Source organism: Borostomias antarcticus (genome assembly GCF_949987555.1).
Source record: "Borostomias antarcticus genome assembly, chromosome: 14".
Classification (NCBI taxonomy): domain Eukaryota; kingdom Metazoa; phylum Chordata; class Actinopteri; order Stomiiformes; family Stomiidae; genus Borostomias; species Borostomias antarcticus.
The window spans coordinates 27214826-27242415 of record NC_140247.1 but is presented as its reverse complement, the minus strand read 5'-3'; the positions used below and the strand labels follow the sequence as shown (position 1 = coordinate 27242415).

Here is a 27590-nt window from a genome sequence, read left to right as displayed (position 1 = left end):
GGAGGGGCAGGCCCTGTGTCCATCTCTCCTTGTTCTCAGTCTGTACAGCACAGCAGTTGCAGATAATCACCACAGCGGGAGATATAGCCTGGGAGCAGGGGGGAGAGAGAGTAGGGTGGCAGAAGATCATTATTGCAGACAGGATGTCAAAGTGTGTGTATGTGTGCTCTAACCTGTCCATGCAGTGTGTCAGAAATAGACCTCTGGCACTGAGGCTGTGATGGGACAGTCCGGGGCCGGGGGCCGGGCTGTGCTGGTACAGTCCGGGGCCAGGGGTGTTCTGGGACTGGCCGGGGTCGGGGCTGGGATGGAACAGTCCGGGGCTGGGGGTGGGGGTGTGTGTGATGCTGGTCCAGCTGGTGGGCAGAGCTGAGCGCCTATCAGGATGTCTGTCAGCTTCATCTCCTTCTCACTGAGCTCACTGCGTACTGTAACTGCATCACTGTCTCTGCTTCATCATCCAAACAGTCAGACCGCCTGTGCAGACAGACAGGCAGGCAGGCAGACAGACACACACACACACACAAAGTTAGAATGAGAAAGAAAGAAAGAAAGAAAGAAAGAAAGAAAGAAAGAAAGAAAGAAAGAAAGAAAGAAAGAAAGAAAGAGTGGCACCCTTACGTCTTTGTTGAGTGGCACCCTGAGGACCTGAGGAAGCTGATCAGCTGAGGTAGAGAGACAGGAGAGACACATGGACTGGCTACATAAAAGTGGGAAAGGATACATTGTTGGCACCTAACAGGACCGGGATAACTGGAGACAAAGATAGGAGGCCCATCTGTGGACGACCCGATGATGATGAAGAATAGCATAGCACAGAGAGGTTGCAGTATGTGATAAAGAAAAGAGTGTCCTTTTTTGCATTTTGTTTTATATGACCTTTTATGTGTTGCACTTTGTCTTGATGCTTTTAATGTCTCATGTAAAGCACTTTGAATTGCCTTGTTGCTGAAATGTGCTAGACAAATAAACTTGCCTTGCCTTGCCTAGCAATGCCTCAGCATCACACAGTGTGTATTCTAACCCAATAGCTCATGTAGACCTCCCGTAGAGTGTGCACACTGCATCATAATCTGCTAAGTAGTTCTTCACTATGTCCACAACTGAGAAGAGAGACAGAAGTTAAGGTTGGAATATCATCACCTGCTGCATAGAACATATTGTCCATTACTTCTGGGAGAGAGAGGTCATGAGTAGTGTAGTTCAGAGGGTCTTACCTGCTGTAGGGACCAGCTTGTTGAGACCTCCTCTATCCTGTCAAATTACATCATCACTCCTCCACTGTGGAGAGAACATGGATGTTAGCAGGGATGTCCTCTGTGAGTCTCCCTAATACACAGACACACTTCAAAAGGTGAAGTCAATACAATTTCCAGTTACCTGGTTACAGCATGAAGTGTTGTGGGCAAGATTATCTGCTCATATTCATCCAAAAGCTTGAGCTCATTGGACGGCGCTTCACAGTGCAGATGGACAATGACCTGAAGCATACTGTGAAAGCAACCAAATAGTTTTTCAAGGCAAAGACATGGAATGTTCTGCAATGGCCAAGTCAATCACCTGACCTGAATACTATTGAGCATGCGTTGCACTTGCTGAACACAAAACTGAAGGGAAACTGCCCAAATAACAAGCAGTACCTGAAGACAGTTGCAGTACAGGCCTGCCAGAGCATCACCAGGGACAAAACCAGGCATCTGGTGATGTCTATGGGTTCCAGGAAGTACCTCTGCCAGGAGAGGCCAATGTTCAATGGTCAATGTTGGCAAGACTGTAGGGCTTCAATGGCTTCATGCTGTGAGTCAGGTTCTTCTGCAGGGCTTCAATGGCTCCATGCTGTGACAGCCAGGTTCTTCTGCAGGGCTTCAATGGCTCCATGCTGTGACAGCCAGGTTCTTCTGCAGGGCTTCAATGGCTCCATGCTGTGAGTCAGGTTCTTCTGCAGGGCTTCAATGGCTCCATGCTGTGACATCCACCTTGTGTCCTTTACTTCCTTTAAATGTTACAATAGACTCATTATTTAATAATGAATATACAGGAAACACCAACTGTAAGGTATTATGTATCAGGTTACTGTACATCGTACCTTTATTTTCAAATCACAGACATGCAAGGTGGCAGCTGCTGATTTAAGTCTAATTTGCCCTATTCCTGAAGTACTGTCTGATAATTGCTTGGCAACACCATTTAAACATTCTATTTAAATGAGAAAATAAATGTCAAACAGGAAATTCATATATGATATATTTCTTGCTCAGAAGTACACTCACATGGAGAGTAAAATCATCATACCTGCATTGCTGCTTGTACTGCTCTCCTTGTGCATGCGCGTAGGTATACAATTCAGCAGCAAGCTAAACTCCATTCAAATTAATATTGGTGTTTTATTGGTCCACACTCTCATAGACAATATGAATCAGAGTGAAACTAACAAAATGAACAAAGAGTACTGTAAAATAAATATTAACATACTGTAGAAACTCCTTACTGCCCATATAGTTTCAGGAAGGCTATAGTTAACAAGGAATACAAATATGCTAACAATTAGCTAATATCCAAAAATACAGATCAAATAGTTCAAAGTTATGCTCAAAACAAATACTCACAGATGATGCTGTCAAAGGAATAAACAGAATAAATATTGCAGCATATTGTTTCTGTGTAAACAATCACACATGTGGCTGAAGAACTAAGATGGCGGACTTCCTGTCAAAGTACATGTAAAACTGGTACAAAATTAAGAGGCCCTTCATTGTCAAAATAAGAGTACCAGAAAGGAGCCACTAATCTAATTCACTAAACTTGAGGGAATTACACTGCTGCTCCGTCTGTTTAAAGTCAATAGAGTTTCTAATCCTAAATGTTTCCTGTGAATGACATCTCTGATAGCAGAAGCAACGGTGTCATCCTTCCCATCACTCACTGGAACCATGTCCAAGAACTGGTTATACAGCTTTTTGTTACTGCTTATCCACCTGCCCCTCTTAGTTAATGTATCTGAAAGAAACCAAACCATCATACACTTGTGGCTTATTAATCATTATGCATTTACTTGTTTTTATATTACTGCCAATGACCATGATGTACCTGACAAGTCCAGCTGTCTACTCAGTGACACATATGTACTCAACCTCAAGGCTGATGGCTGAGGATGGAAGTACCTCTGCCAGGAGAGGCTCCTCGACCACTGACCACTAATGATCTCTAACATGTCATTCACTATTCCATGTGATCAGCAGTTGTTCCTTTCATCAACCTTGGAATCAGAGACGGAAGCAATTATTTGTAAGTTGTTAAACTACAGTTCTGCTGTGAAGCAGAGTAATGTGTGTAAGTCATATTTTAATGAGAATTTACCTTCAGCTTGGTAAAATAGTCACATCCCAGACGCAGAGCCAGACTAAGTAGGTATTTGGGATAACTGGTGTGATGGGCTCATGAGCCAGTAGAGGTGTGTTATGGTAATATATAAATTCAACAGAGATGAAGAGATGTCACAGTAGGAAGATAACATAGTGACTTGTTGGAAATATAATTATGAAACAGAAGGTTATTTACAACTATAGCCACAAGAGGGAGGTAGAGGGCTTTTTTGTCTCTTGTGACTCTTGTGCCTTTTCCTGGATTTGTGATTCCCTGCAAACCACTCCAATACCCAAGTCATCTGGGGTTAGTGGGTATAAAAGGCTATGGTTGTGTTTATAATTGATCCATATCAGCATAACGACCATCCTAGTTCCTGTTCCAGCCTGATAGGTAAAGTAGGTGGTAGGTTTACCTTGGCCAGCCTGGAAGTTAGATGCTAGGTTTACCTGTGTTAGCCTGGTAGCCGCTGCTGCCAGGCAGAGTGGTCTGATGTGGTGGTTGAAGTTGCCAGCTGACCAGAGTTGTAGCAGAGTGACAGGGTTGTTGGTGTCACTGTTGTAGCTGTGATGGTGGGTGACCTGGGAGACCATTCAGGACAGCTTGTTTGGGTCGAGGCTCTGCTTAGTCTGCTGGCCCAGGTGAACTGTCAAACTGGATGTAATGACACTGAGAATGGAGACACACACACATGACACAGCTGGCCGACACTTCATGCACTCTAAGAGGTTAGGGTTAGGGCTAGACTGAATGTAGGTTGGCATTAAAGTAATACATATTTATTTTTAAATGGATGGAAAGATGCTGCCCATGCCTAAATCTTTATGTCTATTCAGCATGTCTGTTCTCACCCACTGAGGTCCCATCACCAAACATGTGAAGCCTCAGATACAATAATTAAACAGGTGCAGACAATAATGGAATGAATGGGATGGAAGGAAGGATAGATGGATGGATGATGGATGAGTTAAAAATTAGAACTCTTAGTGTTGTGATCAGACAGTACAACCAAAATGTCACCTCAGTGTAGTGATGCAGACAGAGCTATGAACAGCTGCTCCTTGATTAGAAAAAGGTTATCATCTTCCCTCTGAAACATTCAGGACAGGCAAGCAAGATGCAGCAATAAGTCAGCTTGTAGATAAACAGTTTCTACAAATCTGTCCAGTATTTCCCACAGAATGTATATAGCCATTTGTCCAGTGGGCATCTTTTCACCTCGGTCAATGTTGGCAAGACTGCAGGGCTTCAATGGCTCCATGCTGTGAGTCAGGTTCTTCTGCAGGGCTTCAATGGCTCCGTGCTGTGACAGCCACCTTGTTTCCTTTACTTCATTTAAATGTTACAATAGACTCATATACAGGAAATACCAACTGTAAGGTATTATATATCAGGCTACTGGACATCATACCTTTATTTTCAAATCACAGACATGCAAGGTGGCAGCCGCTGACTTAACTCTCCAGCCGCCTTCAGTGACAGGGATCCAGAGGAGGAGGAGGAGACGTCCAAACTCCCACCCTACAGCCGACTCACCTGAGGGCCTCACTGGGATCCATGACTACTTCATGGCTGCGTCTGAAGAGTTGTGCGTTGTGTCCTTCTCTCGCATCCTTTCCACGTGTCCTTACCTTCATTATTATTGATATGGATCCGATGCCATGTGGAAGGAATACGATGCAGACCTATATCAGTACTTTGACCAATGAAGGACAATGGAGGAAAGAAGTGGAGTCAAAGCCCTTAAGGACTGCTGACATAGACCTTGTTTAGCCACCAGCATTTCACTCTGCTACCCTCAGAGCTCAACCCAGAGGGGCTCACAGGAATGGTGCCAAACATATTTCACCCATCTTTCGTGTAGTGTTGTTCCTGATATGTGCCTACAGTACCATCTGTGTAGAGAACTACAACCAGAGCTGAACCCCCTGTGATTTATAAATGGAGTTTCCTGGACATAGATTATTGCTTTCAAAAGCTTTGTTGGCACAAATATCATCTTCCTTTTTGTCTTGAATTGGGTGTAATCTGCTCCTGGGAAACCAGCCTGTAAAGTAAATGACTGAGTTTTTATACATTTTTCTCAATCTGCATTGAAACAGCAGAGTACCATAGTACCATAAGCTGTAAATAGCTTAGCCCAGGTGAGGCTGATCTGTATTGTAACAGTCTGTGTTTTTATGTTGTCACTATTTAATAAATAAAACTAAAATACTTGTTACTGGTGATTAAAACTCTACATAAACACACAAAAATAATACAAAGAATATGACACTGTTCTGGGTGCTTTATTGCAAGGTTACAACTTTTAAAATGTAATCCATAAACCATTGCAAACATACTTTCCTATTACTGTTCTCAGATGCTCAGTGCAGAAGTGACCAGACAAATAAAATACAGATTTTTCAAACATGTTGATCAGCGCACTTAAGTGCCAAAGTGCTCTGGCCAAACAGTCTGACCACTGCACTTACTGTACGTTCTGTTCACTTAAATGGTTTATGTGAAACAGAATGTGAGCACAGAAAACTACAGTAGTTCATTGCACTGCTAAGTGCCCCCACGTAAAACGTCACAAAGCATTAGATAATCTGGAGTGAACAGAAAAATTAAATAGCTGAATTGAATCATAAACCATCAACTGCATTTACTAGAAACCAAAAGGACACTTAAGATCAAGGCAATTCAAGTATAAAAGTTAACAGAGGCTGTGTTGGAGCCTATGATAAAGTATCTTGTGATCTGTTGTTACAGACCAGTCTCTGTGTTTAATTCAATTGTATACCCATCAATGTGATAGCCTCTAAGTAATCTGGATTGAGAAAGGCTGTTGACTGATGAAGAAAAATGTTCACTATTGGGCCGGACTTACTGAGCACTGTACAGGTCAGGTAACACGTCTTTTCACACAAGGAAATAACACAATGTACTGTATGAGAGGGCGGCTCTTTCATTATGACACATTGTAAATGATAATTATGAGACATGGTGTGCTATCTCTTCCTTCTTTGGCTGTGAAGGCGGCACACTGCTCAATTATTTAAGACACTAGCACATCTGACAGCTATCAGAAGCTGTGTGATCGGACCGGCTAGTGCAATATAATTCAGTTTGTACCGTGTGTACCCATCCCTTACTCAAAACAGGCCTACTACACCCATCACTGGCAATGACACAGGTACTTGTTTCTCCATGTTAAACACATTTTAGCATTTGTTTAGGATAAGAACACCACCCATGCATAGGTTATACACTATAGCAATAATTATCCCAACCTTCCAAAAAGCAGATCATTGACAGTTGTATCTGTTTGGCCTCAAACAAAGAATACAAAAAATCTTGTCTCAAACATGCTGAGGTTGAGTGGCACTCAGCATCATTTTGGGCATATTTTGATTATGTAGGCTATCCATGTCATATATACACATCCATAAAGCTGAAACATCCCACCATGTAGCAAAGGCCCACAGAACCTGCTGTGGTCTGGATACACAGAAATGAACCATCACATATTAAAGGCCTTTAGGATCACATACGGGTGAGAGAACAGTGGGAGTCAGATTGTATGTAGCTATGTTGCAAACTATGATGTAGCACTGATTATAAACGCTATTCTAGGTTGTCTTTTTTCTGTAAATAGATTGTGAGTAGTAATGTTGAGTATACATGCAGCAGATCATCACAGAGCAGAGGAGGATGTCATTCCTCTCCCTTGTTTTACAGCTGGAATCAAAGCTATTTTTTTCCTGACACAATGCTCCAACCTCCCCCTTCAATGGCCGAGGAGAAGTAGCCTACCTACTACACAGCGGGTTTTGATCCTACCTACTACAAAGAGGGTTTTGATCCACACTTCCTATTCATTTGTACCCAGAAGTGCCTGAGTGATGTGAACTACGAGGACCTGACTGATGAGGTATGTGGGGTTTTTCCCGTCAATGTTTCACAGGATGAGAAGATGTTCATCAGGCTAGATGATTGACTGAAACAGATTAAAATTCCTCAGTTTCCCTTTTCACCAGTCTCAATTTGTTGACATATGTTGATACAGTACATAACGTACTTGAAACACCAACATCATCACTTTGTTTCCTGTATGACAGTGTGGGTGATGACACATTCAGCATTGAGCATAGATGAGTGAGAGTGCGTGTTGAGACTAAAGACTGGCATCATCCAATCCCTAAGGTGACCATCTCCTCGCATCATAAAAAAGGTGCTTCTTGATTGTGGGGACAGGCCACAGGCTAGGCAGTAGGGGTCAAGTCTTTTCCTCTCAACCAACTCTGAATCCTCCTATTCCCTATGTCGCTCACCCCACCTTCCTCTCTCTCTTTCTCACGTCCATATGGATCTTGTCTTTTCTTTCTTTCTTTCTTTCTTTCTTTCTTTCTTTCTTTCTTTCTTTCTTTCTTTCTTTCTTTCTTTCTCTTTCTCTCTCAACAGCTGCAGGCCCAGCTCCCCTTCTCCTCTCCCTCGTCCCTCACCCTCCTCAGGGTCACAGTGTCTCCCCCCGCCCCTCCGGGGGGCTGGCTCAGTACGAGGGGCTTCTGGGACTTGAGCTTATGGGCCACCGTCATGAAGATGGCCTCCACGTGGTCGCTGTTCCCTCGCTCGCCGTCAGGTCCGCCCGCTCCGCCCGCTCCGCCCGCCGGGCTCTTGGCGGACGTCTCGAACAGAGGCATGGAGTGGGCGTCAGCGAACTGCTGCGCCACATCCGTGCCCACCTGGACGGAGTCCTGGAGGTCACACTTGTTCCCCACCAGGATCCTGGGCACTTCCTGTCCCAGCGCGTGCTGCTTGCACTCCTCGATCCAGGCCGGCAGGCTGCGGAAGCTGGCGGCACTGGTCATGTCGTAGACGAAGACCACCGCGTGGACGTTGCGGTAGTAGTGCTGCACCATGGACTTCCTGAAGCGCTCCTGGCCTGCTGTGTCCCACAACTGGACCTGCATGGAGAGGAAAGGGGACACACACACACACACACACCAAGTCAGTGGCCACATTCAGTGTAATCCCTCACTGAGTGCACGAAGACAGACTCATCTAATATATTAATACATGAATCTGCACAGGGCAGTGAGCACACTCGGGATCATATTCTGCCACCCCTGCCGGTCTGATAAAGGAGGCTTGAATAACATCCCTGTTCGGTGACCTAACGGACTACTGCATTGTTGACATAATCCAAACTGTAATTGCGTCTGGTCTCTTACTTCCATTGGTTTGACGCATGTAATCTACCCACCTTGATTTTCTCCCCGTCAATCTCGATCACTTTCTCCCGGAAGTCCACCCCGATCGTGGCCTCTGTTTTCTCGGGGAACTTGCCCGCACAGAAGCGGTAGGTGAGGCAGGTCTTCCCCACCCCCGAGTCCCCGATCACGATGATCTTGAAGATGCGTGTCCGTGGGGGCGGAAGGGTCACGCTGCTCAGGGAACTGGAGAACTCGGTCGCAGACTCCGCCATATCGATCAGCTGGCGAGCTGGTTATTGATGATCAAACAAGCTGTAGTTAGTTAGTTAGCTAACGTTAACGTCGACGCTAGCTCACAGAGCCAGAGCTGTCAAAATAGGATAACCTCGCCCTTGACAAATGCAAATATATATGCATATGTAATCAAGGACCTTCAGATATCTAGCTAGGTTTTAAGTCGTGTTATATAGTGCTCGCGTTGCTCTATAACTAGCTGGCTGCTATGGTCCTGTAGTAGCTGCTGCGAAGCCACGTATAGTGACAAGACTCCTCTCGCGAGAAGCTGTGAAAGGGAAAAGTCCTCTCGCGAGAAGCTGTGAAAGGGAAAAGTCCTCTCGCGAGAAGCTGTGAAAGGGAAAAGTCCTCTCGCGAGAAGCTGTGAAAGGGAAAAGTCCTCTCGCGAGAAGCTGTGAAAGGGAAAAGTCCTCTCGCGAGAAGCTGTGAAAGGGAAAAGTGATCCAAACATCTCGCGCCACACTCTGCCAGCGAGTTGATTTCTCTGCATAGCTGGACAAGGTGAACAGTGAATGGTTCGATACATCTTTTTAAAGCGTGTCACCCCTGTGGACATATAATTTACTTACTGTCTAATAATAATCCTGAATTTGATAGTGTTTACATCCCTTTATCAAATTATCCCTTTGTCAAAATGAAAGAGGCGATTCCGAGGACAGAATGCGATGCATCAATGGCAATTTATTTTTCAGTCAAGTTACATTTCATTTGAGTGGACCACACAAATGCTTTCTGTAAATGCTTTTTCAATACAGTATATTTCCAAATAGTGGCATGTACAATAACTAGAAATTCTCCAAAACCAATGATGTATACTCTATCTTGGTCCTTTAACCGTGTTCTCAGAATAAATGGTACAATATACACAAATAGTTCTGTTTTCATTGCTGCCCATCATTTGTCAAAATAGAGATCTACTGACACCAACTGGTCAATTTAATATAGTGTTTTCATAATTGCTTAAAGACTCATCTTTATACAGGAGAAGACAAAGCCAAGTATACAGACCGTAAGAAGTAAAGCATCTTTAGGTAAATACATTTCCTAATGTACAACAGTAAGTGTTCAGAGGTTTACTATGTTCGCATGGAAAGGTCCACCACAAGAAATGGGGAAGGAGCCAGGGTACATGTCAGGGAACGTAGGCTCTCTCCAGAAACAACCCCCAAACCCTCTCTTATTCCCTAGACATGTATTAGAGAGGAGGCCCTGTCCATATCCAGACACTCCTATTCAAAGCCAATGCAGCTCCATTATCATTCAACTACACACAGGATATCCAAAGATGAAGCTCAACACTGTTGGAAAGACCATGCTCCCTCCCCTCGTCCCCATGCACGAAAAAAGACAAGAAGAAAGAGAACATAACAAAACGAAGAGAAACATTTCTGCCACACAGTGAATAAGACTAGTGTTGTGGGTTCAGAAAAATCTCAAAATGTGAAGAGGGCTATCCAGACAAAGGCCTTGTTCTGCATTTCTGCTCCAGGCATGTCTTGCATTCCTCCACATTCTGTAGTTTTTTAATTACCACTCCCCTGTTGTGGTCATTGACATTAAAGTAGATTCAAACTAGTCAAATCAAAATGAAGTCTCAAACTTGTAACTCAAAGAGGAAACTTGAAACAAATACTTGTTCTTTTTACAATGTGTATCTACAAAAGAACAACATTACCAGGCTATTTAAATAGGATTTAAGCTTTTCTAAATGAAAATGTCAGCTGTTAACTCACCAAGATGTTAGAATGGTGATGAAGATAGCATGCAAGGGCATCAGTGCTCCCTCTAGGCCTTCAGTTGAAATGAGGCTCACAATAGGCAGGTTAATCACATGAACACACTATGTTTAATGTAATAATTTGAATCATAGTTGTTTTTCTGCTTTTCTGCCCTACAATGTCAGGGTCATATTTCAGTTCATTGAAATATGAAACTCTGAATCAGGCATGACAAAAACAAGTTCCCTAAATATAAGGTACTTCAATTTCAGAATTCATTGATGACAATTAAACAGGGTAGTTTTGCTAAAGCAGTGATGAGGATCTTGGACCGTTTTCCTGCAGGGCTGCATCTCAAAAGTCTTGGAGGGATAAGTGCTGTGCCTTGCCCACTGAGCTGATTAACTCATTTTGGCAAGCAGCTGGTGAAATGTCCACATAGAGGGCAGAAAACACACCCTATCATTCTGAATTTTGGTATCACCAAAACGGGAAAAAGGTTACAGTGAATGCAGAAAACTTAAGTGTACCAAACAGGTACACTGGAGTTGGCATTAAAGCTACATTGACACTGCTGTTGAAGAAATGCACATGCAAACTCAGCCTAAAGAAAACTGGGCTCAGTAGGGTAATGTATGCAACATCCTCAGACACAATAATATGCTTCCTACTTTGTTAGTGGACTCTTCACAAACTATTTGCTGGACAATATGCATCATGCCCAAATTGATTGGACTTTTAAGTGGCATCCTCTCCTAGGGTGTCCCAGGGCTTCACCAAGATGGAGGATGTCCACCAGGAATCAGATTCCACCTGTCCCGGTGACGAGGAAAGCAGAAGCCATTAGCTTAAGACTATTGAGACACAGCCGATGAGGCTAGGGGCAATAAAGCTTCTAATCATAAGGGTAGGGGGCTGGCTCTGGGGCAGCGCTGGGTGGTGTTTGTAACTAGTGGTTACGATCAGGCTTAGAGGGGGCACTGAGTGGGTCACTCTTGTCACATCAGGACGTCCACGTCGTCGCTGTGGTCTTCCTCCTCGGTGACCCGGAGGGCGAGGACCTCCTCGTTGAGGAAGAGACCGCTGAGGCGCTCCTTGCGAGCCTGGCGCTGCTCCTTCAGCTGGCGCTTACGCAGAGCCTTCTGCTGCAGCTTCCTCTGCTTCGAACGCTTCTGTTACAACGCAGGAACACAGAATGCCATGAGCCATACAGGTGTGTACGATTAACTCAGGTTAACGTCAAACTGCCACAAAAATCCTATAGAGAAACCCAGACATTCCTCTGGTAAAACGCATACATGGCTGAAGCAGGTGAAGCGAGGCAAGTTAAAAGCTCCAGAGATGCCTCTACCATGTTTTACACTGGGAACCTGTGTTTACTTGAACTCTGGTCTAAATATCAATTATTATCAGAATCAGTTTATTGGCCAGGTAGTTTACACATACTATGATTATCTGGTTGTTATCTGTAACTATTCTAATCCTTACATGCAGGTATAAACTACAACACTATGCAGATGTAATAAGTACATGTGATGTATTTTGCTGCTCTTGCACTTTGACTTCAGCACTAGATTACACTCTTATTCACTAGATTACACTCTTATTCACTAAATTACACTCTTATTAACTAGATTACACTCTTATTCACTAGATTACACTCTTATTCACTAGAGTACACTCATTCACTTGTTTAGAAAGGGGATGCCCTTCTGGCGAGTTCTGGTGAGCAGTAGTACACTGACCTACTGTACGTTCAATGCAATTATTGTATGTCGCTTTGCTGCTAAATGACTAATGTAATGATGTATGGTGATGTTGAATATCATATTTCCTACGCCTGATTATCCCTTCCGTGGGGATAATTCAAGTCTATCTTATATCCTGTTGTGAGTCAGACCTTGGAGTCCCGGATACGCTCCGCGGCGCTGGACAGGTTGCCATCGCTGTGGGCGCGGCTGATGTTGGCCGTGCTGGTGTTAGAGGCGGAGTTGGAGGCGGTGGAGCCGGTAGTGGAGCTGCTGGCGCTGCTGACCATGCTGGCGTTGCTGCTGCTGGCCCCGCTCACCCCACTGGTGCTGGCACTGCTGTGGCCGCTCCGCTTCCAGCTGTCCCTGGTGCTGCTGGGACGCTGGCGGGGGCTGTGCTCCCGGATGTAGTTTCTCACCTGGGAGAGATGTAATGGTAGAGCTTTTAGGGGTAAGGAAGGCGAATAGATACATTCTGTCATGATTTGGGGGTTAGTATTAAGGGGTATTACATCAAAGATTTTTAATATACAAATCAGAGTACATTCCACAATGTCATATGCAATAATTTTCTAATAGAAAGTATCTGCCAATCTCTCACCTGTTTGAGTTTCTCGTCGGTCAGGCAGTTGAGTTCGATGATGAACTCGCTGTCTGTGGGCGAGATCTGGGCGCAGGGGTCAATGATCTTGATGATGTCCAGCTGCTCTCTCAGCCCCATCTCTGTGCTGACCTTACGGCTCAGGTACTCTATATACTCCACCTGGAACACACACACATACACACGTCTCAGTTAGAAAGTGAGGGGATCTAACCCATGGGCTAGTCAGTCATGCAAAAATATTGTGTTTACTATGGAATACCAGCTAAGGAGTTTTAAGCCAGCGCCCACAACAAAACAGGATATTTTCACACATTTTAGCACGCTCCCCCCCCCCCCCCCCCCCAAGTCTCTTAATTCTGTGATTCTCTGTGTTTATGTCTGAAATCCTTTTTTATGTCTGAATTACGCAATTCTGTCCATATCGTGGAAATCAGGTGGCTCTAGAAAACCCTGTGATTAGAGGACATTAGAGCTGGTCCGCCCTGTACCTGTTCATCATTAGTCATGGCACTCCAAGGCAGTTCATCCAGGTTCCTGTGAGGTTTGGTCTTCCTCTTGGAGAACAGGCATGGTGAACTCGGAACGCTTGGTATGATGTCAGACAGCACATCACTTCCACTGGTGATGTCACTTCCTGGCAGCTGGGAGGAAAGGTGTGTGTGTGTGTGTGTGTGGGGGAGTTGACACAGATTGGATATCACTTGAAGTGGAACATACCTGAGATTTTAGACTTTGACAATGACATTTTCTTCCCAAATTACGTAGCTTTCAAAGGTAATTTACCAGCTCTTTTAAATGGCAAATTAAATGGCAAATTGAGGAACTTTGAATGTTATTTTGTACAAGTAAGCTAAACCTGCAGTACCTGCCACTCAAACTCGCTGTCGGACCAGTCCCAGTAGGTGGAGATGGAGGAAGAGACGTCACTGCAGACTGATCCCTCGGGGAACAAGTCAAAAGAGGTGAACTCCTGGTCATCCAGAAGAGAGTAACAGTCCTCCTGGTCTCCCACGGAGACAGAGGAGAACAGCTCCTCGCTGCACTCCGAGCTCGCCACACTCGTACCACATGAGGTCAAATTCCATCTGACAGGGAGGAGAGCGTAAAGTAGGACTGGGTTGCCAACACCCTTCAAACCAACACATGTATATTATACAAACTCAAATGGCTGGCATTCAGATTCAGATATATTGTTACATCCATTGTACAGGTACAATGGAGTAAAATTCTTATGCTGTGTTCACACCAGAGCGGCAACCAGCCAGGTCACGCCGCGGGGTTCACCCTGATCTCGCCGCAGAATTCAGTGGTACTGGCGGGGAGCAGTACCGCTGGAATTTCACTGCAGATCGGTGCACGTATATTGAAATGTGGGGTCACCGTGCGAATCCACCGCAAAAGTTGAGAAAATCCAACTCTGGCGTTTCGCCGCCGGCGGTGGTTCGCCCGTGCCGCGCCGCCTGATTTGCTCCTACCGCGCCGCCTGATTTGCTCCTACCGCGCCGCCTGATTTGCTCCTACCGCGCCGCCTGATTTGCTCCTACCGCGCCGCCTGATTTGCTCCTACCGCGCCACCCGGCTGGGTGGCTGCGGCGTGCTGCCCAATTCGCGCAAATTGTATTGACTTCCAATGTAAACTCGCCGCAAGAATCGGCGGTGAATTGCGTAGGTGTGAATGTAGCATTAGGTTCTGGCTCCTCATGCCATCTAAGCTCTTTATGCCATCATGAACAGTGTGTCATGCCAACAGCTGCTGTCTACTTTTACCTGTTGCTATGAAAACGGCGCAGGGGGTCTGTCCGATGACAGGAGGATAGTTGACATCCGAAGTCGCTGACATCCAAGGTACCTGCTTCACTGAGGTTACCCCGTTGGGACAGCAGGGGGAACGGCTCCTCTGGGGCCAGGAACTTCTCGTAAAGGGCCTCTGACATGTCTCTCTCAACCTGTGTGAAACAGGGAGAGCGGTTGGGAAGTTACTGTAGTATGTAAGCGGTTGGTATTATTAAAATAACAATTGTAGAGGAAATGTGTTGTAACAACCTAGTTAACAGATAGTTCGTGTAGAAAATTGCCACGTCATATTATTGGTAAACAACCCTCGAGGCCCTGTATTATTATTATTATTATTATTATTCCCAGGCCTGTTCCTGCAGTACATTGCTCTTATCCAGCTAGCTAGCGAGCGAGTTACCATTTATGTGTTGAATTTTTCTGACAGTGAGTTAAGATTGAAATGCAGACACACAAACCTGCGGGGGCCTGCTAACGCTCAGCACACACTCACACACTAACTAACACACTAACTAACACACTAACACACTAACTAACACACTAACTCACACACTAACTAACACACTAACTAACACACTAACTAACACACTAACTAACACACTCACACACTAACTCACACACTAACTAACACACACACACTAACTAACACACTAACTAACACACTAACTAACACACTCACACACTAACTAACACACTAACTAACACACTAACTAACACACTCACACACTAACTCACACACTAACTAACACACTCACACACTAACTACCACACTAACTAACACACTCACAGCTCGCTATACACAAGTAAATAACGTGACTAGTAGCAGTCTGGCTAGTGCTAGCTAAGCTAACGTTAGCGCCCACGTAATCCGTAACAAAACGCAGGTAGCTTGTTGTTGGTGGGTGGATACATCGTTTATTACTTCTAAAGTTATTAGTTATCTAGATCATAAGTGTATCTAGGCAGCTATAAGAAGTTAAAGTAGCAAACCTTTCGTTATAATAATACTCGTTGGGATAATACTCGTCGTCTCCTCCATTTGCAAATCAACACAGCCCCTCTCCACGTCACGCAGCTGGACTAACCCTCACCCTGGAAGTACTACTAATCAGGTGACAGGGTTAGGGTTACAAAGGAAGCTAGCTGTCAAACAAATACATGCATATTTAGCTTTACAAACTGCCTATCCAACGAATCCTTAGTCTATTGACGCATCCCAGTCATAGGGTTAGGGTTAGGGTTAGTATAGTTAGTGATCATGTCGAGTCCCAGACAGAGCTCTCTCTCAGAGGTGAGTTTCCTGGGGGGAAGGATCCCTCCCGAAATCACAATTATGACTAAACATATGAAGGACTTGGATCAAGAAATGTTCCGAAAAATACTCAAAGGTAATTAGCTAGCTAACGTATATGCATATTGTTATTAGTAATCATTTATTGAGCATTAGCTTGCAGTTACTCTTGCATGCTATAAACGGTGTATAATTCTTTTCGTTGCTAGTTGCAGTTATGGGTTAGGGTTAGTCACCTCACGTTATTCATAACCTTACTAACCCTAACCCTAACCCTAACCCTCTTTTAGGATAGCCAGCGTTAACACTGTCTTTATTAATGACGAAATGCATTCTTTCTTTATTATTTGACACACAGTTTACTGCAAAGATAGGCTGCAGTAGTTTCCTATTAATAACATTGTCTTGAATAATAGGTTTACGTATTTGTTTTACTATTTATTCCTAGCTGTGGTAAATGCCATAGAGGGCAAAGACTGCAGAGAGTCCATGAAGGCTCTAGCTGAAAGCAGCATGGTGCCTGAGGAACGACTGAGTCACATAGTGGCTGGGATGTACAGATTACTGAAAGAGGCTATACGCATCCCTACCTCTTCTCTCAAACAAGAGGTAAGCAATGGGTTGCTGAATGTTAAGTTTGGAATAAAAGAGAGAATGACCTCTGCATAACATTTGTTCTGACAATGACACCTATGTTGTTTTATTGCTAAGCATTCATCCGTACCCTGTGGGCCTATGACAAATGAACCTACTTTAAAAAAAAAAAAAAAACTCTTTCAGGCTTTCAAAGACAATCTCAGGGAATTAAGGTGCCCCACTCTCAAACTTCATACATAAACCAATCTCAGACACCCCCCTCTCTCTCTGTCTCCCCATCTCTCTTTCTTTCTCTCTCTCTCTCTCTCTCTCTCTCTCTCTCTCTCACACACACACACACACACACACATTAGATTTCCATCAAGTAGTCTATCCTACTAATGCCACAGCAAGATATTTTGACATTTCAAATAATGAAATCTCTTCTCTGATTTCAGGATACCTGAAGAATTCATCACAGATTTTGCAAGTGTGGTTTTTGGTAATCGGTATGTCAACTGTTTATCTGCATTGACAGTAGAGATGTAACAGTAAGAACATTTCATATCACGATTATAGCGACCAAAATGATCACATTTTAACAATACAGCGATAATAGTATTATTCTGGTATTGTTAAAATGTGCAGAAAATGATCAAAACTACTGAAATAATTTCACCAAGTTTTATATTGAAAACCACAAATAAAATTAGCAGCACCATGCACTGATTGTTTGCATGAACATTAAAATAATGCGCCTTGGACACTTGCTAACTCTGGTTGATGCTGGACAGTATTTACAGTGAGATTTTCAAAGCACCACAATCAAACGTGGTTTTAATTATAATTTTATCACGATAAATTTAATCAGATTGTATCATACTAGTTATCCTTACATCTCTACAGCTGGACATCCCTACATCCCTCGATTCCCCATTTAGATGTCTGACTGTGGATTGTGCTAGTACCAAGGGTTTAGCATTATGTTGTACTGTACATATTGTTCTGAGGTCTCTATATATGTGGTTAGTGTGAAGTGCTTGGTATGATTTTTGTGTCTGTGGTCTTATCATGCTGCTGTGTCTGTTTGTCTCCAGACGAGCAGCCTTGGAGGCGGTAGCGAGCCAGCAAGGACCAGGGCTACCCAGTATGAAAGACTTCCGGTGGAGAGTAGATGTAGCTATCTCAACCAGGTACACCTGACTTTGTAATGTAAACTGAGCATTGTGTGCCACAGGACTATTTTTGTTAGTATGCTGGCTGCTGAGCTAAAGCATTTGCTGAGGAGGGCATGGCAAGCGTTGCATATCCTAGTCCTAAACTATCAACAATGCCATCTGAGAGTATAATGACGCCTGTAAAAATACAGGGTCAATTGGTATAGTATTTCAAATGGAGAATCTCTATTGAATATGTAATCTACAGATGACCTGGGCATATCATAAACTGTGGCTAGGAAGCGGTTTTGCAGTGTTACCACATTACCACATACTGTGAATTGTTTTTAACCAGAGCCTCTGGTTTGTTTTATCATGATGTGTTTGATTACTGTGTAATGAGCATTTAGGAACAAACACTCCTTACAGCTCTGATTAATAATGCAGAGTTATATTTCTGTGTTGTCTCTGCAGCTCCTTAGCCCGTGCCTTGCAACCCTCCATTCTAATGCAGATGAAGCTCTCAGATGGAAAAGCCCATCGTTTCGAGGTACGTAACCTGGTAGATTACACTTATTTTAGGCGATTTTAGGCATCCGTCTATGTAACCGCAAACCATTTTGCTATGGAAACAGCTCAGTCATCCTTTATATTAAGTTGCTTTTAGGGGATTCCATAAAAACAATTGTTTTCATTATTTTTTACAGGGGCTTAGTTGCTGTGTAATTTCTTAGTACTAGTGGGGAAGCAGGAGTCCAGGATTTTGACTTGTTACAGCTTTGATATTTGTCCTAACTGTTGTCATTATGTAATCAGATTACTGGATGACAGCCACTAACCCATTACCTATCCCTGTCTGAACTCTCCATTAAATGGCTGTAAACAGTTGTACTGTACAGTAGTTTGATCTCAGGCAGGTTGGTGTTACAGTAACAAAACCTGCTTGCCCCTACTGTATATCAGTATGGGCTATTAAAGCCATAATCAATGTTTCCAGTCATTTTACAGTAACAGTCAGTTGAATACTAATATAAAGTATTACATGTGTTACATGTGAAGTGTAACGGGTCACGTTTGCTCTATTACTGGTGGCTCAAACTTTAATGGTATTCTGCAGACCCCTCTCCTGTAAATTAATGCTTTTCTCCTAGGTTTTCTACTTTATCTCAATGCTTTTATCTGGTTAAATAAAGGTTAAATAAATTTTAAAAAATACAGTGGCCTAATGGAAAACACTTCATATTTGCAGCAACATCGTTTTGTGTAGACCGTTGAAGTATAGACCGTTGAAGAATAACAGACAAGTAAACGTGAAAGTAATATGCTGTTTGTTCAATGTGTTTACTTTTCCCTCAGGTTCCCGTTTCCAAGTTTCAGGAGCTGCGGTACAATGTCGCCCTTATCTTGAAAGAGATGAACGACCTAGAGAAGAGGAGCGTCTTAAAGATTCAAGACTGACTGCTGTAGTCCATCCCTGTTCCTCACTGTCTACCAGTGCCCCCCCATAGATCTAACTGTCCAGCCAGCTGTGGGCAGTCCACCAAAGCGTGGCGGCCGTCAGTATAAAAACAGTTGAGAAACGCTAGTTGAAGGACCAACGTGTGTCAAGGCCAGACTCTCCTTGATTTATTCATGGACAACATATTTCTTTTATGCCATTATGTCATATAGATATTGTAACATTGTTAAAGAAAATGTTCACACAGTATCCTTGGCCGTATGAAGGGCTCAGTATATAACATTCCAGTGTTACTTCTTCACATTGATGATTTTGCATTATTAAAGCTGTTATTGATGAATTGCAAAACTATTTAAATTTGTTGTGCAAGATGTGCTGAGGTGACATTGACATTGTAGGTCACGCCCTACTTCTTGAGTAAGGTCTAGAGATGAGATGGCTGAGTTACGTTGATGGCCCAGTTTCATATGAATTGACCAGCCTGACCCTCATAGACCTAGGCAGGCTGTCTGTAGATGGGACCAGACGACCTATATACCTATCAGTGGGGCGGGGGAGGGGAGTAGGCCTACAGGACAGTTTCAGTTCCTGAATGTTTGTAAAATATTTAATCTGTCTACTTTATATTGTCATCATTCCTGCCTGTAGACCTCCCGCCCAGCTACACCTGGCCACAAACTGCGTACAACCTACGATGATTGCGCTAGCCGATATACAAGTCTATAGAGTCCGACCTCAGGACCACGCTGACCGACATACATCTGCTCTCCTGACGCGTTCTGTGTTACAACTATGTTTTGTAAGAGTTTTAGATACTTGGCCAATGGGAAGCGCTGGTTTTGGTCACATGGTGAAGTTTATGTAACACGTTTTTTTCCCAACTGAGGATGGTGAACGAGGATATCTCCGCATAGTAGAGCTGATCAGAGGCGAGGATCTACGGGAATGAGCGGAATAAGGTTTGACCATCTACTTCCAATTAGGGGAGAGCGACTCTAGGCATTACCACCCCTGAACATGGGCCCGGACAGCGCGGAGGGGATGCTGCAGCTGGCGGCTGAAGCGTTTCAATCTCAAAACTTCGAGCTCGCCTCTGATATCTACGAATGCGAACTCCTGCGCCTCCGCGACCCTGCCTCCCAGCTGGAGATCATGGTGAAGCGAGGCGATGCTCTGGCGTTTGGTGGCAAAGTATCCGAAGCCTTCGAGATGTACAGGAAAGCTTCACAAATCCAGAGACTACGGCCCAACCACCTGGAAAATCTGATAGAATATCTCACCAGCAGTATTGAAACAAAGGAGGACACCGACGGTCCAAACCAGCCACAGTGCGCTCCAGACTGCGGGGGACCCGATGCCTTCTCCTGCAGGATGTGTTATGGGTTTCTATTCGAGCCGGTCACATTGCCTTGCGGACATTGCTTTTGTAAAAAGTGCCTGGATAGAGAAAAGACTCCCGTCTGCTGCAAAGAGTGCAATGACAGCTCCAAACTCACTGATGTACACAGTTACAGAGTCAATGTAGTTCTCAATAACTTGCTTTCAAAGTGGTTTCCTATTCAATTACGTGCTGCTCAGTTGAGGCGTGAGGGGAATTGTTTATACGCAGAGAAAAGAATGGAAGCAGCATTGGAAAAATACAACGAAGCAATACAAATAGGTAAGCTATGAATATGGTAGCCTACTGATCTACGTTGCACTGTAAATTAAAACTCATAGACTAGACCCTTTTTTTTTTTTTATTAATCATGGCATTCCACGACATGCCTGATACACTGTTGTGACTGCGAACTTGTAATGGATTATCAGTGAACATAATGTAACAATGTGCTCAGTGATCGATAGCGTCATACCAGAGGAGCGCATGTGGTTGGATAAGCTGTTATGTAGGCTACGGGGCCAAGTATTACGTAAAGGCATGCGCAAGTGCATTTTTTTTGTTCAGTTGTGTAATAACAAATCAATGTAGGTCAAGGGTATAGGCTACGTCAGTTCACCACCAATCGCAGCGGTGTTGGTTTCACTGTCTGGTGGGTGACCTGCTGGTGCTCCTACACACCTCTCATGATACTAGCCAAACCACATGTTCCCTGAGGTCATCATGACGCTGGGCGATAATAATATCATTATATCTCACCAGTAGGGGCGAGGAGAGGCCTAATGGAATGGCCTGTTTCCATATGCAGCTCGTTTTGTTGGTTGTATTGAATTATTGGGCTATAGGAGCAAAATACGCTTTGAAATATGAGTTATATCAACTTTATTATAGTTTCTCAGCCTTATTTTTGTTAATCATTGTAGCAGTCATACCACTTTGACATTGAAATCCATCTTTGAAAACATTTGACCTTGATTATTTGACACATGGTGCTGAGATGCTTTTGGAGAATATGTTTTCTTAGCACAGTCAGTGGTTGTTCTGTCCCACTCCAAAATCATGGTTTCCAATACTATTTTTTTTTCTTCTCTTAATTATTTTTCTCCAGCACCAAGAGACCACGTGTTGTTCAGCAATCGATCTCAGATCAATGTCAGTCTGAAGAGGTTCGAGGATGCGCTACGGGATGCGGAGATGGCCTGCAGACTCATGCCTCGATGGTCAAAGGTGAGGTTTAGACTGTTCATGTATTTGATACAAAAAAACATCAGGACCCACTCTATCACCCTCTGTATCGCCCTCCCAATGGATTTCTCCTGAGTCATGTATAGTTTCTGCAGTATATTCGCACCGACATTTTTGTATGCCCACCCAGAGATATGACCTATACCTAGAGCTTTACAACGCAAAATAAATACATTCACATTTTCAGGTGCTGATATGTATTATATGATTTTTGTTGTTGTCTGGGGCTTATATGTTAGGGACATATAAAGAATGAACCATACTTACCAGTTATACTTTCTCTATAGGGACATATAAAGAATGCACAGGCTCTCGTCACTCTAGGGAAGACAGAGGACGCTTTAAGAGAGTACCTAGTCTGCATTTCCTTGGACCCTGAGAGCAAATTAGCCAGAACCGAGGCTCAGAAGGTAAATAATATCATTCACACGTTCTTCTCTGCATCCCAATATCACTATTCTAGTAATCTGTTCTTTATTATATACAGACAAAGGCAAAATCCCTCAAAGTTGAATGAACACATGAAAGCTGTAGCAAGCCTGATAGTCAACGTCTCTTCCTCCCCGTCTATTTCCTTAAGCTCCTGTGTGACCTCCTGGTCCCTGTGATGGACCATGTCCATGACAAGTTCCTGGACTGTTCCAGTCTACTGTCTTCCAGAACCAGAATCAAAGGCTCTGTCGTACAGCCCCCCACCTCAGGCTTCTTCACAGCCCCCTCCGACTGGTCCTACAAGGTGAGACATGCTTGGTTTATTATGCTAGAAAGCCTATCTATTTATGTGGATGTCTGCCTCACTGTACGTTGATTATCTGAAGCAGACCTTGTGCCGATTGCCCCAAGGAGATTTTTTTGTGTGAAGTTAATTGAATCATATGATTGATTAGCCCTCTACCTATTCAAACCCAGACCACAGGAGTGAAGCTCACCACGACTGACGTCCGTTTTCATGACCTTCTGTCCCAGGAGCGCAAGACAGTCATCGCCAGCAGAGAATCCTCAGAGGAAAAGCCGACCTTCCAGCGACCTCATAGCGAGCCGAAGGAGACGACGTGTCCGTGTGAGAAGACCGAATGCAGCAAGGTCAAAGGTGAAGAGCAGGAGGGCATGAACAGTGTCTGCCACGCTACCGTCATCGACCGCAGCCTCTTCCTCAAACGGAAACGCAATGCAGAGGACGACAGTGGCGGCGACGGCATCAAACGGCCCAAGTCAGGTAGGCCTTGAGACATGCTTATTCTGATCTTATGTAACACTCAGTACATACAGTATGCCTAGCATTGTCTTCTGACAAATGTGGACATGCGTATGTACAACACATGCAACAATGACTGGTTAACCACACACGCTTCAAAATACACAGCATTGCATATGCACAATGTGTTAATCGGGAATCTGTACTGTCCATCGAGGAGGCCGTCTCACCAGTGTGTTAAGGTTGTGACGTGGTGGTTGAGGTGTGCTAACCCTGCACAATCTGACTTTCCAGAGGGGAGCCAGACAGAAGGAACCACTTGCTGGAGCGCGGTGGTGGGTGATCTCATCGACCCCACGGACCTAGAGTGCTCTCTCTGCATGAGGTGAGGCTTGCTTCGCGCCTGACAGACACGCCCACCCCCCATAAACACTCCCTTGGTAGACATTGACCTACTGTTAAACACACCCTCCTGTGTTGCTGTTGGCTCAAACTGTTGCAGCCTGACTGTCCAGCTATAGGACAACACAGAGTTTCTGAATTGAGAGTATTTCCTGTACCTGCTAGGGAGGCACTGTAGCATGCATGGTCACTCCTCAGTCTGTTGATTTTAGTTTTGTTGATAATCAAACAGTAAACCAGTAAATCTACATTACTGCATATTAGTACATATAAATTCATACAGTATATAATACACACTGCAATACCACATACTGTACGTACTTACCTAGAAGTCACATATGGGGTGCAGTGGTCAACTGATGCAGAGTGTGAGTGTGATCACGGTGGTACCACTCTCGTTGCACAATATTGTGTCCTTTCTGTTCCTGGTATCCAGGCTGTTCTATGAGCCCGTCACCACCCCCTGTGGACACACCTTCTGTCTCAAGTGTCTGGAGCGGTGTCTGGACCACAACCCCAGGTGTCCCCTCTGCAAGGAGGAGCTCTCAGAGGTAAGCACACTAGCTTCCCAGTAGTACACTTGTCTTTACTAGACCAGTGCACGACTGTCCCGCAACTACCTACGTAAAGTAGGACAATGCACTACTAATATTATCATTAGGTACTGCATTGCTTGTTTGAGTTTATTAGCATTCATGCTCACAGTTAACAATTGAATAGAAGCAGAATTTACATTTATAAAAAATATAAATATATCTATACGTGATTGTACATCCATAAAGTCTTAATCATGAACTATAAATGCATATATCTGTATACACAGATTTATACTCATACATACACATTTACAAATACGACCATATACTTACATGAAAGCCATGCATACATTAAAAAAAATATTGCACATGACACTACACGACTACACTCAGCATTCGACAAAAGGCTACACAACTCATCAAGAACACACTGGATAATGGCCATGTGATCTACAATATGTACATCAACCGGCAGTCGTTTCAGAGAGCAAGTCTCCACACTGCGGAATTCACACTGCGGATGTAGCTTGGCTGTGATCTTGGCCAAGACGATCAGCAGCAGTTTACAACCATGTTTTTAACGATATGTTGCAGTCACAGATAGGGGTTTTAATAGGTCTGTTCTCCCCCCTGCAGTACCTGGCCCAGAGGCAGTACTGCAAGACCATCCTCATGGAGAACCTCATCTGCAAGTACCTTCCAGCAGAGCTATTGGACAGACAGACGGTCAACCAGGAGGAGATGGCTGAGTTATCCAAGTAAGAACCACGGCCCTAAAATGCATCGTTATAAGACGGCTGAAGGTTTGATTCCTGCCGGTGTATATCATACTTAACTACTGTGAATCAAGTGTGAGTAACGCAAAACAATCACGTTTTTTGAGCCAGGTCTTTATTTGTGTTTGTGTTCAGCCTCAACAAGAACGTGCCTATCTTCGTGTGCACCATGGCCTTCCCCACCGTGCCCTGCCCTCTGCACATCTTTGAGCCCTGTTACCGGCTCATGATCCGCAGGTGCATGGAGACCGGCACCAAGCAGTTTGGCATGTGTCTGGGAGACTCGCACAAAGGGTGGGTACAGCCGAATGCTGACAATATGTCCATGTCTGTTGTGTTTCGGTGTTGGTGATGTTTCGGTGTTGGTGATGCTTCTGTGTTGGTGATGTTTCCGTGTTGGTGATGTTTCCGTGTTGGTGATGCTTCTGTGTTGGTGATGCGTCTGTGTTGGTGATGCTTCTGTGTTGGTGATGCTTCTGTGTTGGTGATGCTTCTGTGTTGGTGATGCTTCTGTGTTGGTGATGCTTCTGTGTTGGTGATGCTTCTGTGTTGGTGATGTTTCCGTGTTGGTGATGCTTCTGTGTTGGTGATGCTTCTGTGTTGGTGATGCGTCTGTGGAATATCAGTCTCTGGGATTTTCAGGCTCTGTGACTTTGAATGTGAAAGGCAGTGAATCATTCGATACCCAGGACTGGCCAAACAACCTCTAACCAATCAAAGTGTCCCACAGTCAGAGCGGCAATGTGTAATTCTGACACTGGCAAAAACAGCATGGCTTAGATGGCTTCCTCGCGCCATTTCGTACACAGCGCCGTTTGCGGCGCGTGGCGGACGTCAAGTCACTTTGTGAGCGTTTCACTGATGTGAATCATCAGCGTGGTCCTCTCTGCTCTGACAGGTTCCTGGACTACGGCTGCCTGCTGGAGATCCGTAACGTGGAGTTCTTCGCTGACGGCCGCTCGGTGGTGGACACCATTGGCATGAGGCGGTTCAAGGTCCTGCAGCACAGCCAGAGGGATGGCTACAACACGGCCGACATCGAGTACCTGGAGGACGTCAAGGTACGGGTGGGAAAAAAACACCCTTCCGTGTCCGTCACTCACTTTAGAACCCCTCTAGAGTGTTATTAAAGCACATTAGAAGGCGATCTGACGAAAGTTGTTTCGCGTTTGTTTGTTTTAAAGTTCATTCAGCGCGGTTGTGTAGAAAGTTTAGCGTAGAGGGTGCTGCGGCCTCCCAACGCAGAGGTGTTTCATATTAAGAGACCGCCACACGTTCTCCAGCCTCTAATAGTGAACTGGTCCTCCCTGGTTCTGCAGGCAGAGGGCCCGGAGGAGCAGGAGCTGCGCTGCCTCCACGACGAGGTGTACGACCAGGCTCTGGTCTGGGTCGACTCCCTCAGGGCCGAGCAGAAGGAGCGCATCGTGGGCCACTTCGGATCCATGCCGGAGAAGGACTCCCAACCTCAGGTACCGACATAAGGGCACATGCTCACACACACGTCACGCTCGTCTCTGTCTCTCTCACACACACGGGCGCAAGCACACACACACACACACACACACACACACATGTATCCACAGATAAAACACGCTCTCTCTCTATCTCACAGATACACAGCCCCCACTGTTTCTCTCACGCCCACACTGAAGGCACAGTAGTCCTAACTATGATGGTGTCTCTGCAGGCCAGTCCCAATGGTCCGTCATGGTGCTGGTGGCTGCTGGCGGTCCTGCCCCTAGAGAGTCGAGCCCAGCTGCCTTTCCTCGCCCTCACCTCCCTCAAGGAGAGGCTAAGCGGCATCCGCAGGGTACTGCTCTTCATGGCTCGCAATCGACAGCGGTGACTCTAACCGGCTCCGACGCTTGTACAATACCCATCCTCCCAGAAACTATCCCTGTGTCACTCTTGAACTTTCCCCCCCAAGGACCCCCTGCCCTCCTCATCTGAGTGGCTACTTCTCTGACTGTACCTTCCACAAAAAGACCAAATTACTGAGTTATCAAGCCTTTGTGTAAATATGAGACTTTGGCAAGAGTGCGATGACGATTCAGAAGTATCAGTGTGTTGAAGATTGGTGTCTTCCTTCCTTCCTTCCTTCCCTCCCTTCTTCCTTCAAAGGACTAGAAGCTAAAGACAGATTTGATCTTTTAATCTGTGTGCTTTAAGACTATTATGGATTTCTTTTTCTTTTTCTTTCCGTTATTTATGAATATGTGTGCATGTATCATTGTTTACATAACAGGGAACGCTGAACTAATAGATCACAACTTGTTTCCAAAGGGTCTTAAGTAGTAATCAACAATTCAATCAGTACCTGAATCAGTAGCTACCTTCCTGAACAGAAAGAAAGAAAATCCTTATAAAACGTTCTACTGAGGCCTCAGGCTCAATAGCTGTCTCCTTCAGAGTATTGATTCTGTATTTACCAGACCTGGGTTGAATACTATTTAAAATTCTGTAAAAATATTTGAACCCAAAGTGCAAGCTTTGAGGTAAATCAAGCGTACAATTCAAATAAGTTAAGTATTATTAAGAATTTTTGTATTTGTTCTATACATTTGACCCAGGTCTGATATACACTAGATACAGTGGTAGTTCTCATAGTTATAGTGCTCCTATAATTTCTCTCATATTTATTGGTATTTATATGATCTAATTGCACTTCCATTTAAAGTAAGGGAAAGTATATGATTGACTGGGAGACAGTCTGTAGTTGAAGAAGCACTACACACACTTGGTGGGCTTTGCCTTCAGAAAAGGAAGCATCTTGTTTTTTTTTATGTTGAATGATACATAATTCCTTTGTTCACCAGACTTTTATTTTTCACTGTTTTCTACTATCATTTTTATGTC

The 27590-nt window shown here is 44.4% G+C and overlaps 4 protein-coding genes across 4 annotated transcripts; 2 read left to right on the top strand and 2 right to left on the bottom strand.

Moving 5' to 3' along the window:
* Nucleotides 1–7716: 7716 nt before the first annotated feature.
* rab33ba (RAB33B, member RAS oncogene family a) lies at nucleotides 7717–9017 on the bottom strand. Its single transcript, XM_084448955.1, has 2 exons — nucleotides 8612–9017; nucleotides 7717–8312 (listed from the first exon to the last, which is right to left on the bottom strand). The coding sequence occupies exons 1-2, from the start codon at nucleotides 8831–8833 to the stop codon at nucleotides 7803–7805; spliced, it is 732 nt and encodes a 243-aa protein (XP_084305081.1). The 5' UTR covers nucleotides 8834–9017; the 3' UTR covers nucleotides 7717–7802.
* A 519-nt stretch (nucleotides 9018–9536) lies between these two features.
* fam199x (family with sequence similarity 199, X-linked) lies at nucleotides 9537–15797 on the bottom strand. Its single transcript, XM_084448382.1, has 7 exons — nucleotides 15710–15797; nucleotides 14693–14871; nucleotides 13791–14010; nucleotides 13414–13566; nucleotides 12923–13084; nucleotides 12474–12740; nucleotides 9537–11745 (listed from the first exon to the last, which is right to left on the bottom strand). Exons 2-7 carry the CDS (start codon nucleotides 14857–14859, stop codon nucleotides 11572–11574), a joined length of 1143 nt encoding a protein of 380 aa, XP_084304508.1. The 5' UTR covers nucleotides 14860–14871; nucleotides 15710–15797; the 3' UTR covers nucleotides 9537–11571.
* A 119-nt stretch (nucleotides 15798–15916) lies between these two features.
* Nucleotides 15917–19468, top strand: commd5 (COMM domain containing 5). Its single transcript, XM_084449303.1, has 7 exons — nucleotides 15917–16107; nucleotides 16459–16619; nucleotides 16791–16819; nucleotides 17045–17095; nucleotides 17684–17779; nucleotides 18218–18293; nucleotides 19100–19468. The coding sequence occupies exons 1-7, from the start codon at nucleotides 15978–15980 to the stop codon at nucleotides 19199–19201; spliced, it is 645 nt and encodes a 214-aa protein (XP_084305429.1). The 5' UTR covers nucleotides 15917–15977; the 3' UTR covers nucleotides 19202–19468.
* A 729-nt stretch (nucleotides 19469–20197) lies between these two features.
* On the top strand, nucleotides 20198–27410 carry LOC311317602 (LON peptidase N-terminal domain and RING finger protein 3-like). Its single transcript, XM_084448675.1, has 12 exons — nucleotides 20198–20862; nucleotides 21689–21807; nucleotides 22113–22235; nucleotides 22406–22561; nucleotides 22735–23041; nucleotides 23315–23405; nucleotides 23859–23973; nucleotides 24595–24716; nucleotides 24870–25028; nucleotides 25633–25795; nucleotides 26054–26203; nucleotides 26422–27410. Exons 1-12 carry the CDS (start codon nucleotides 20220–20222, stop codon nucleotides 26578–26580), a joined length of 2307 nt encoding a protein of 768 aa, XP_084304801.1. The 5' UTR covers nucleotides 20198–20219; the 3' UTR covers nucleotides 26581–27410.
* Nucleotides 27411–27590: the final 180 nt, after the last annotated feature.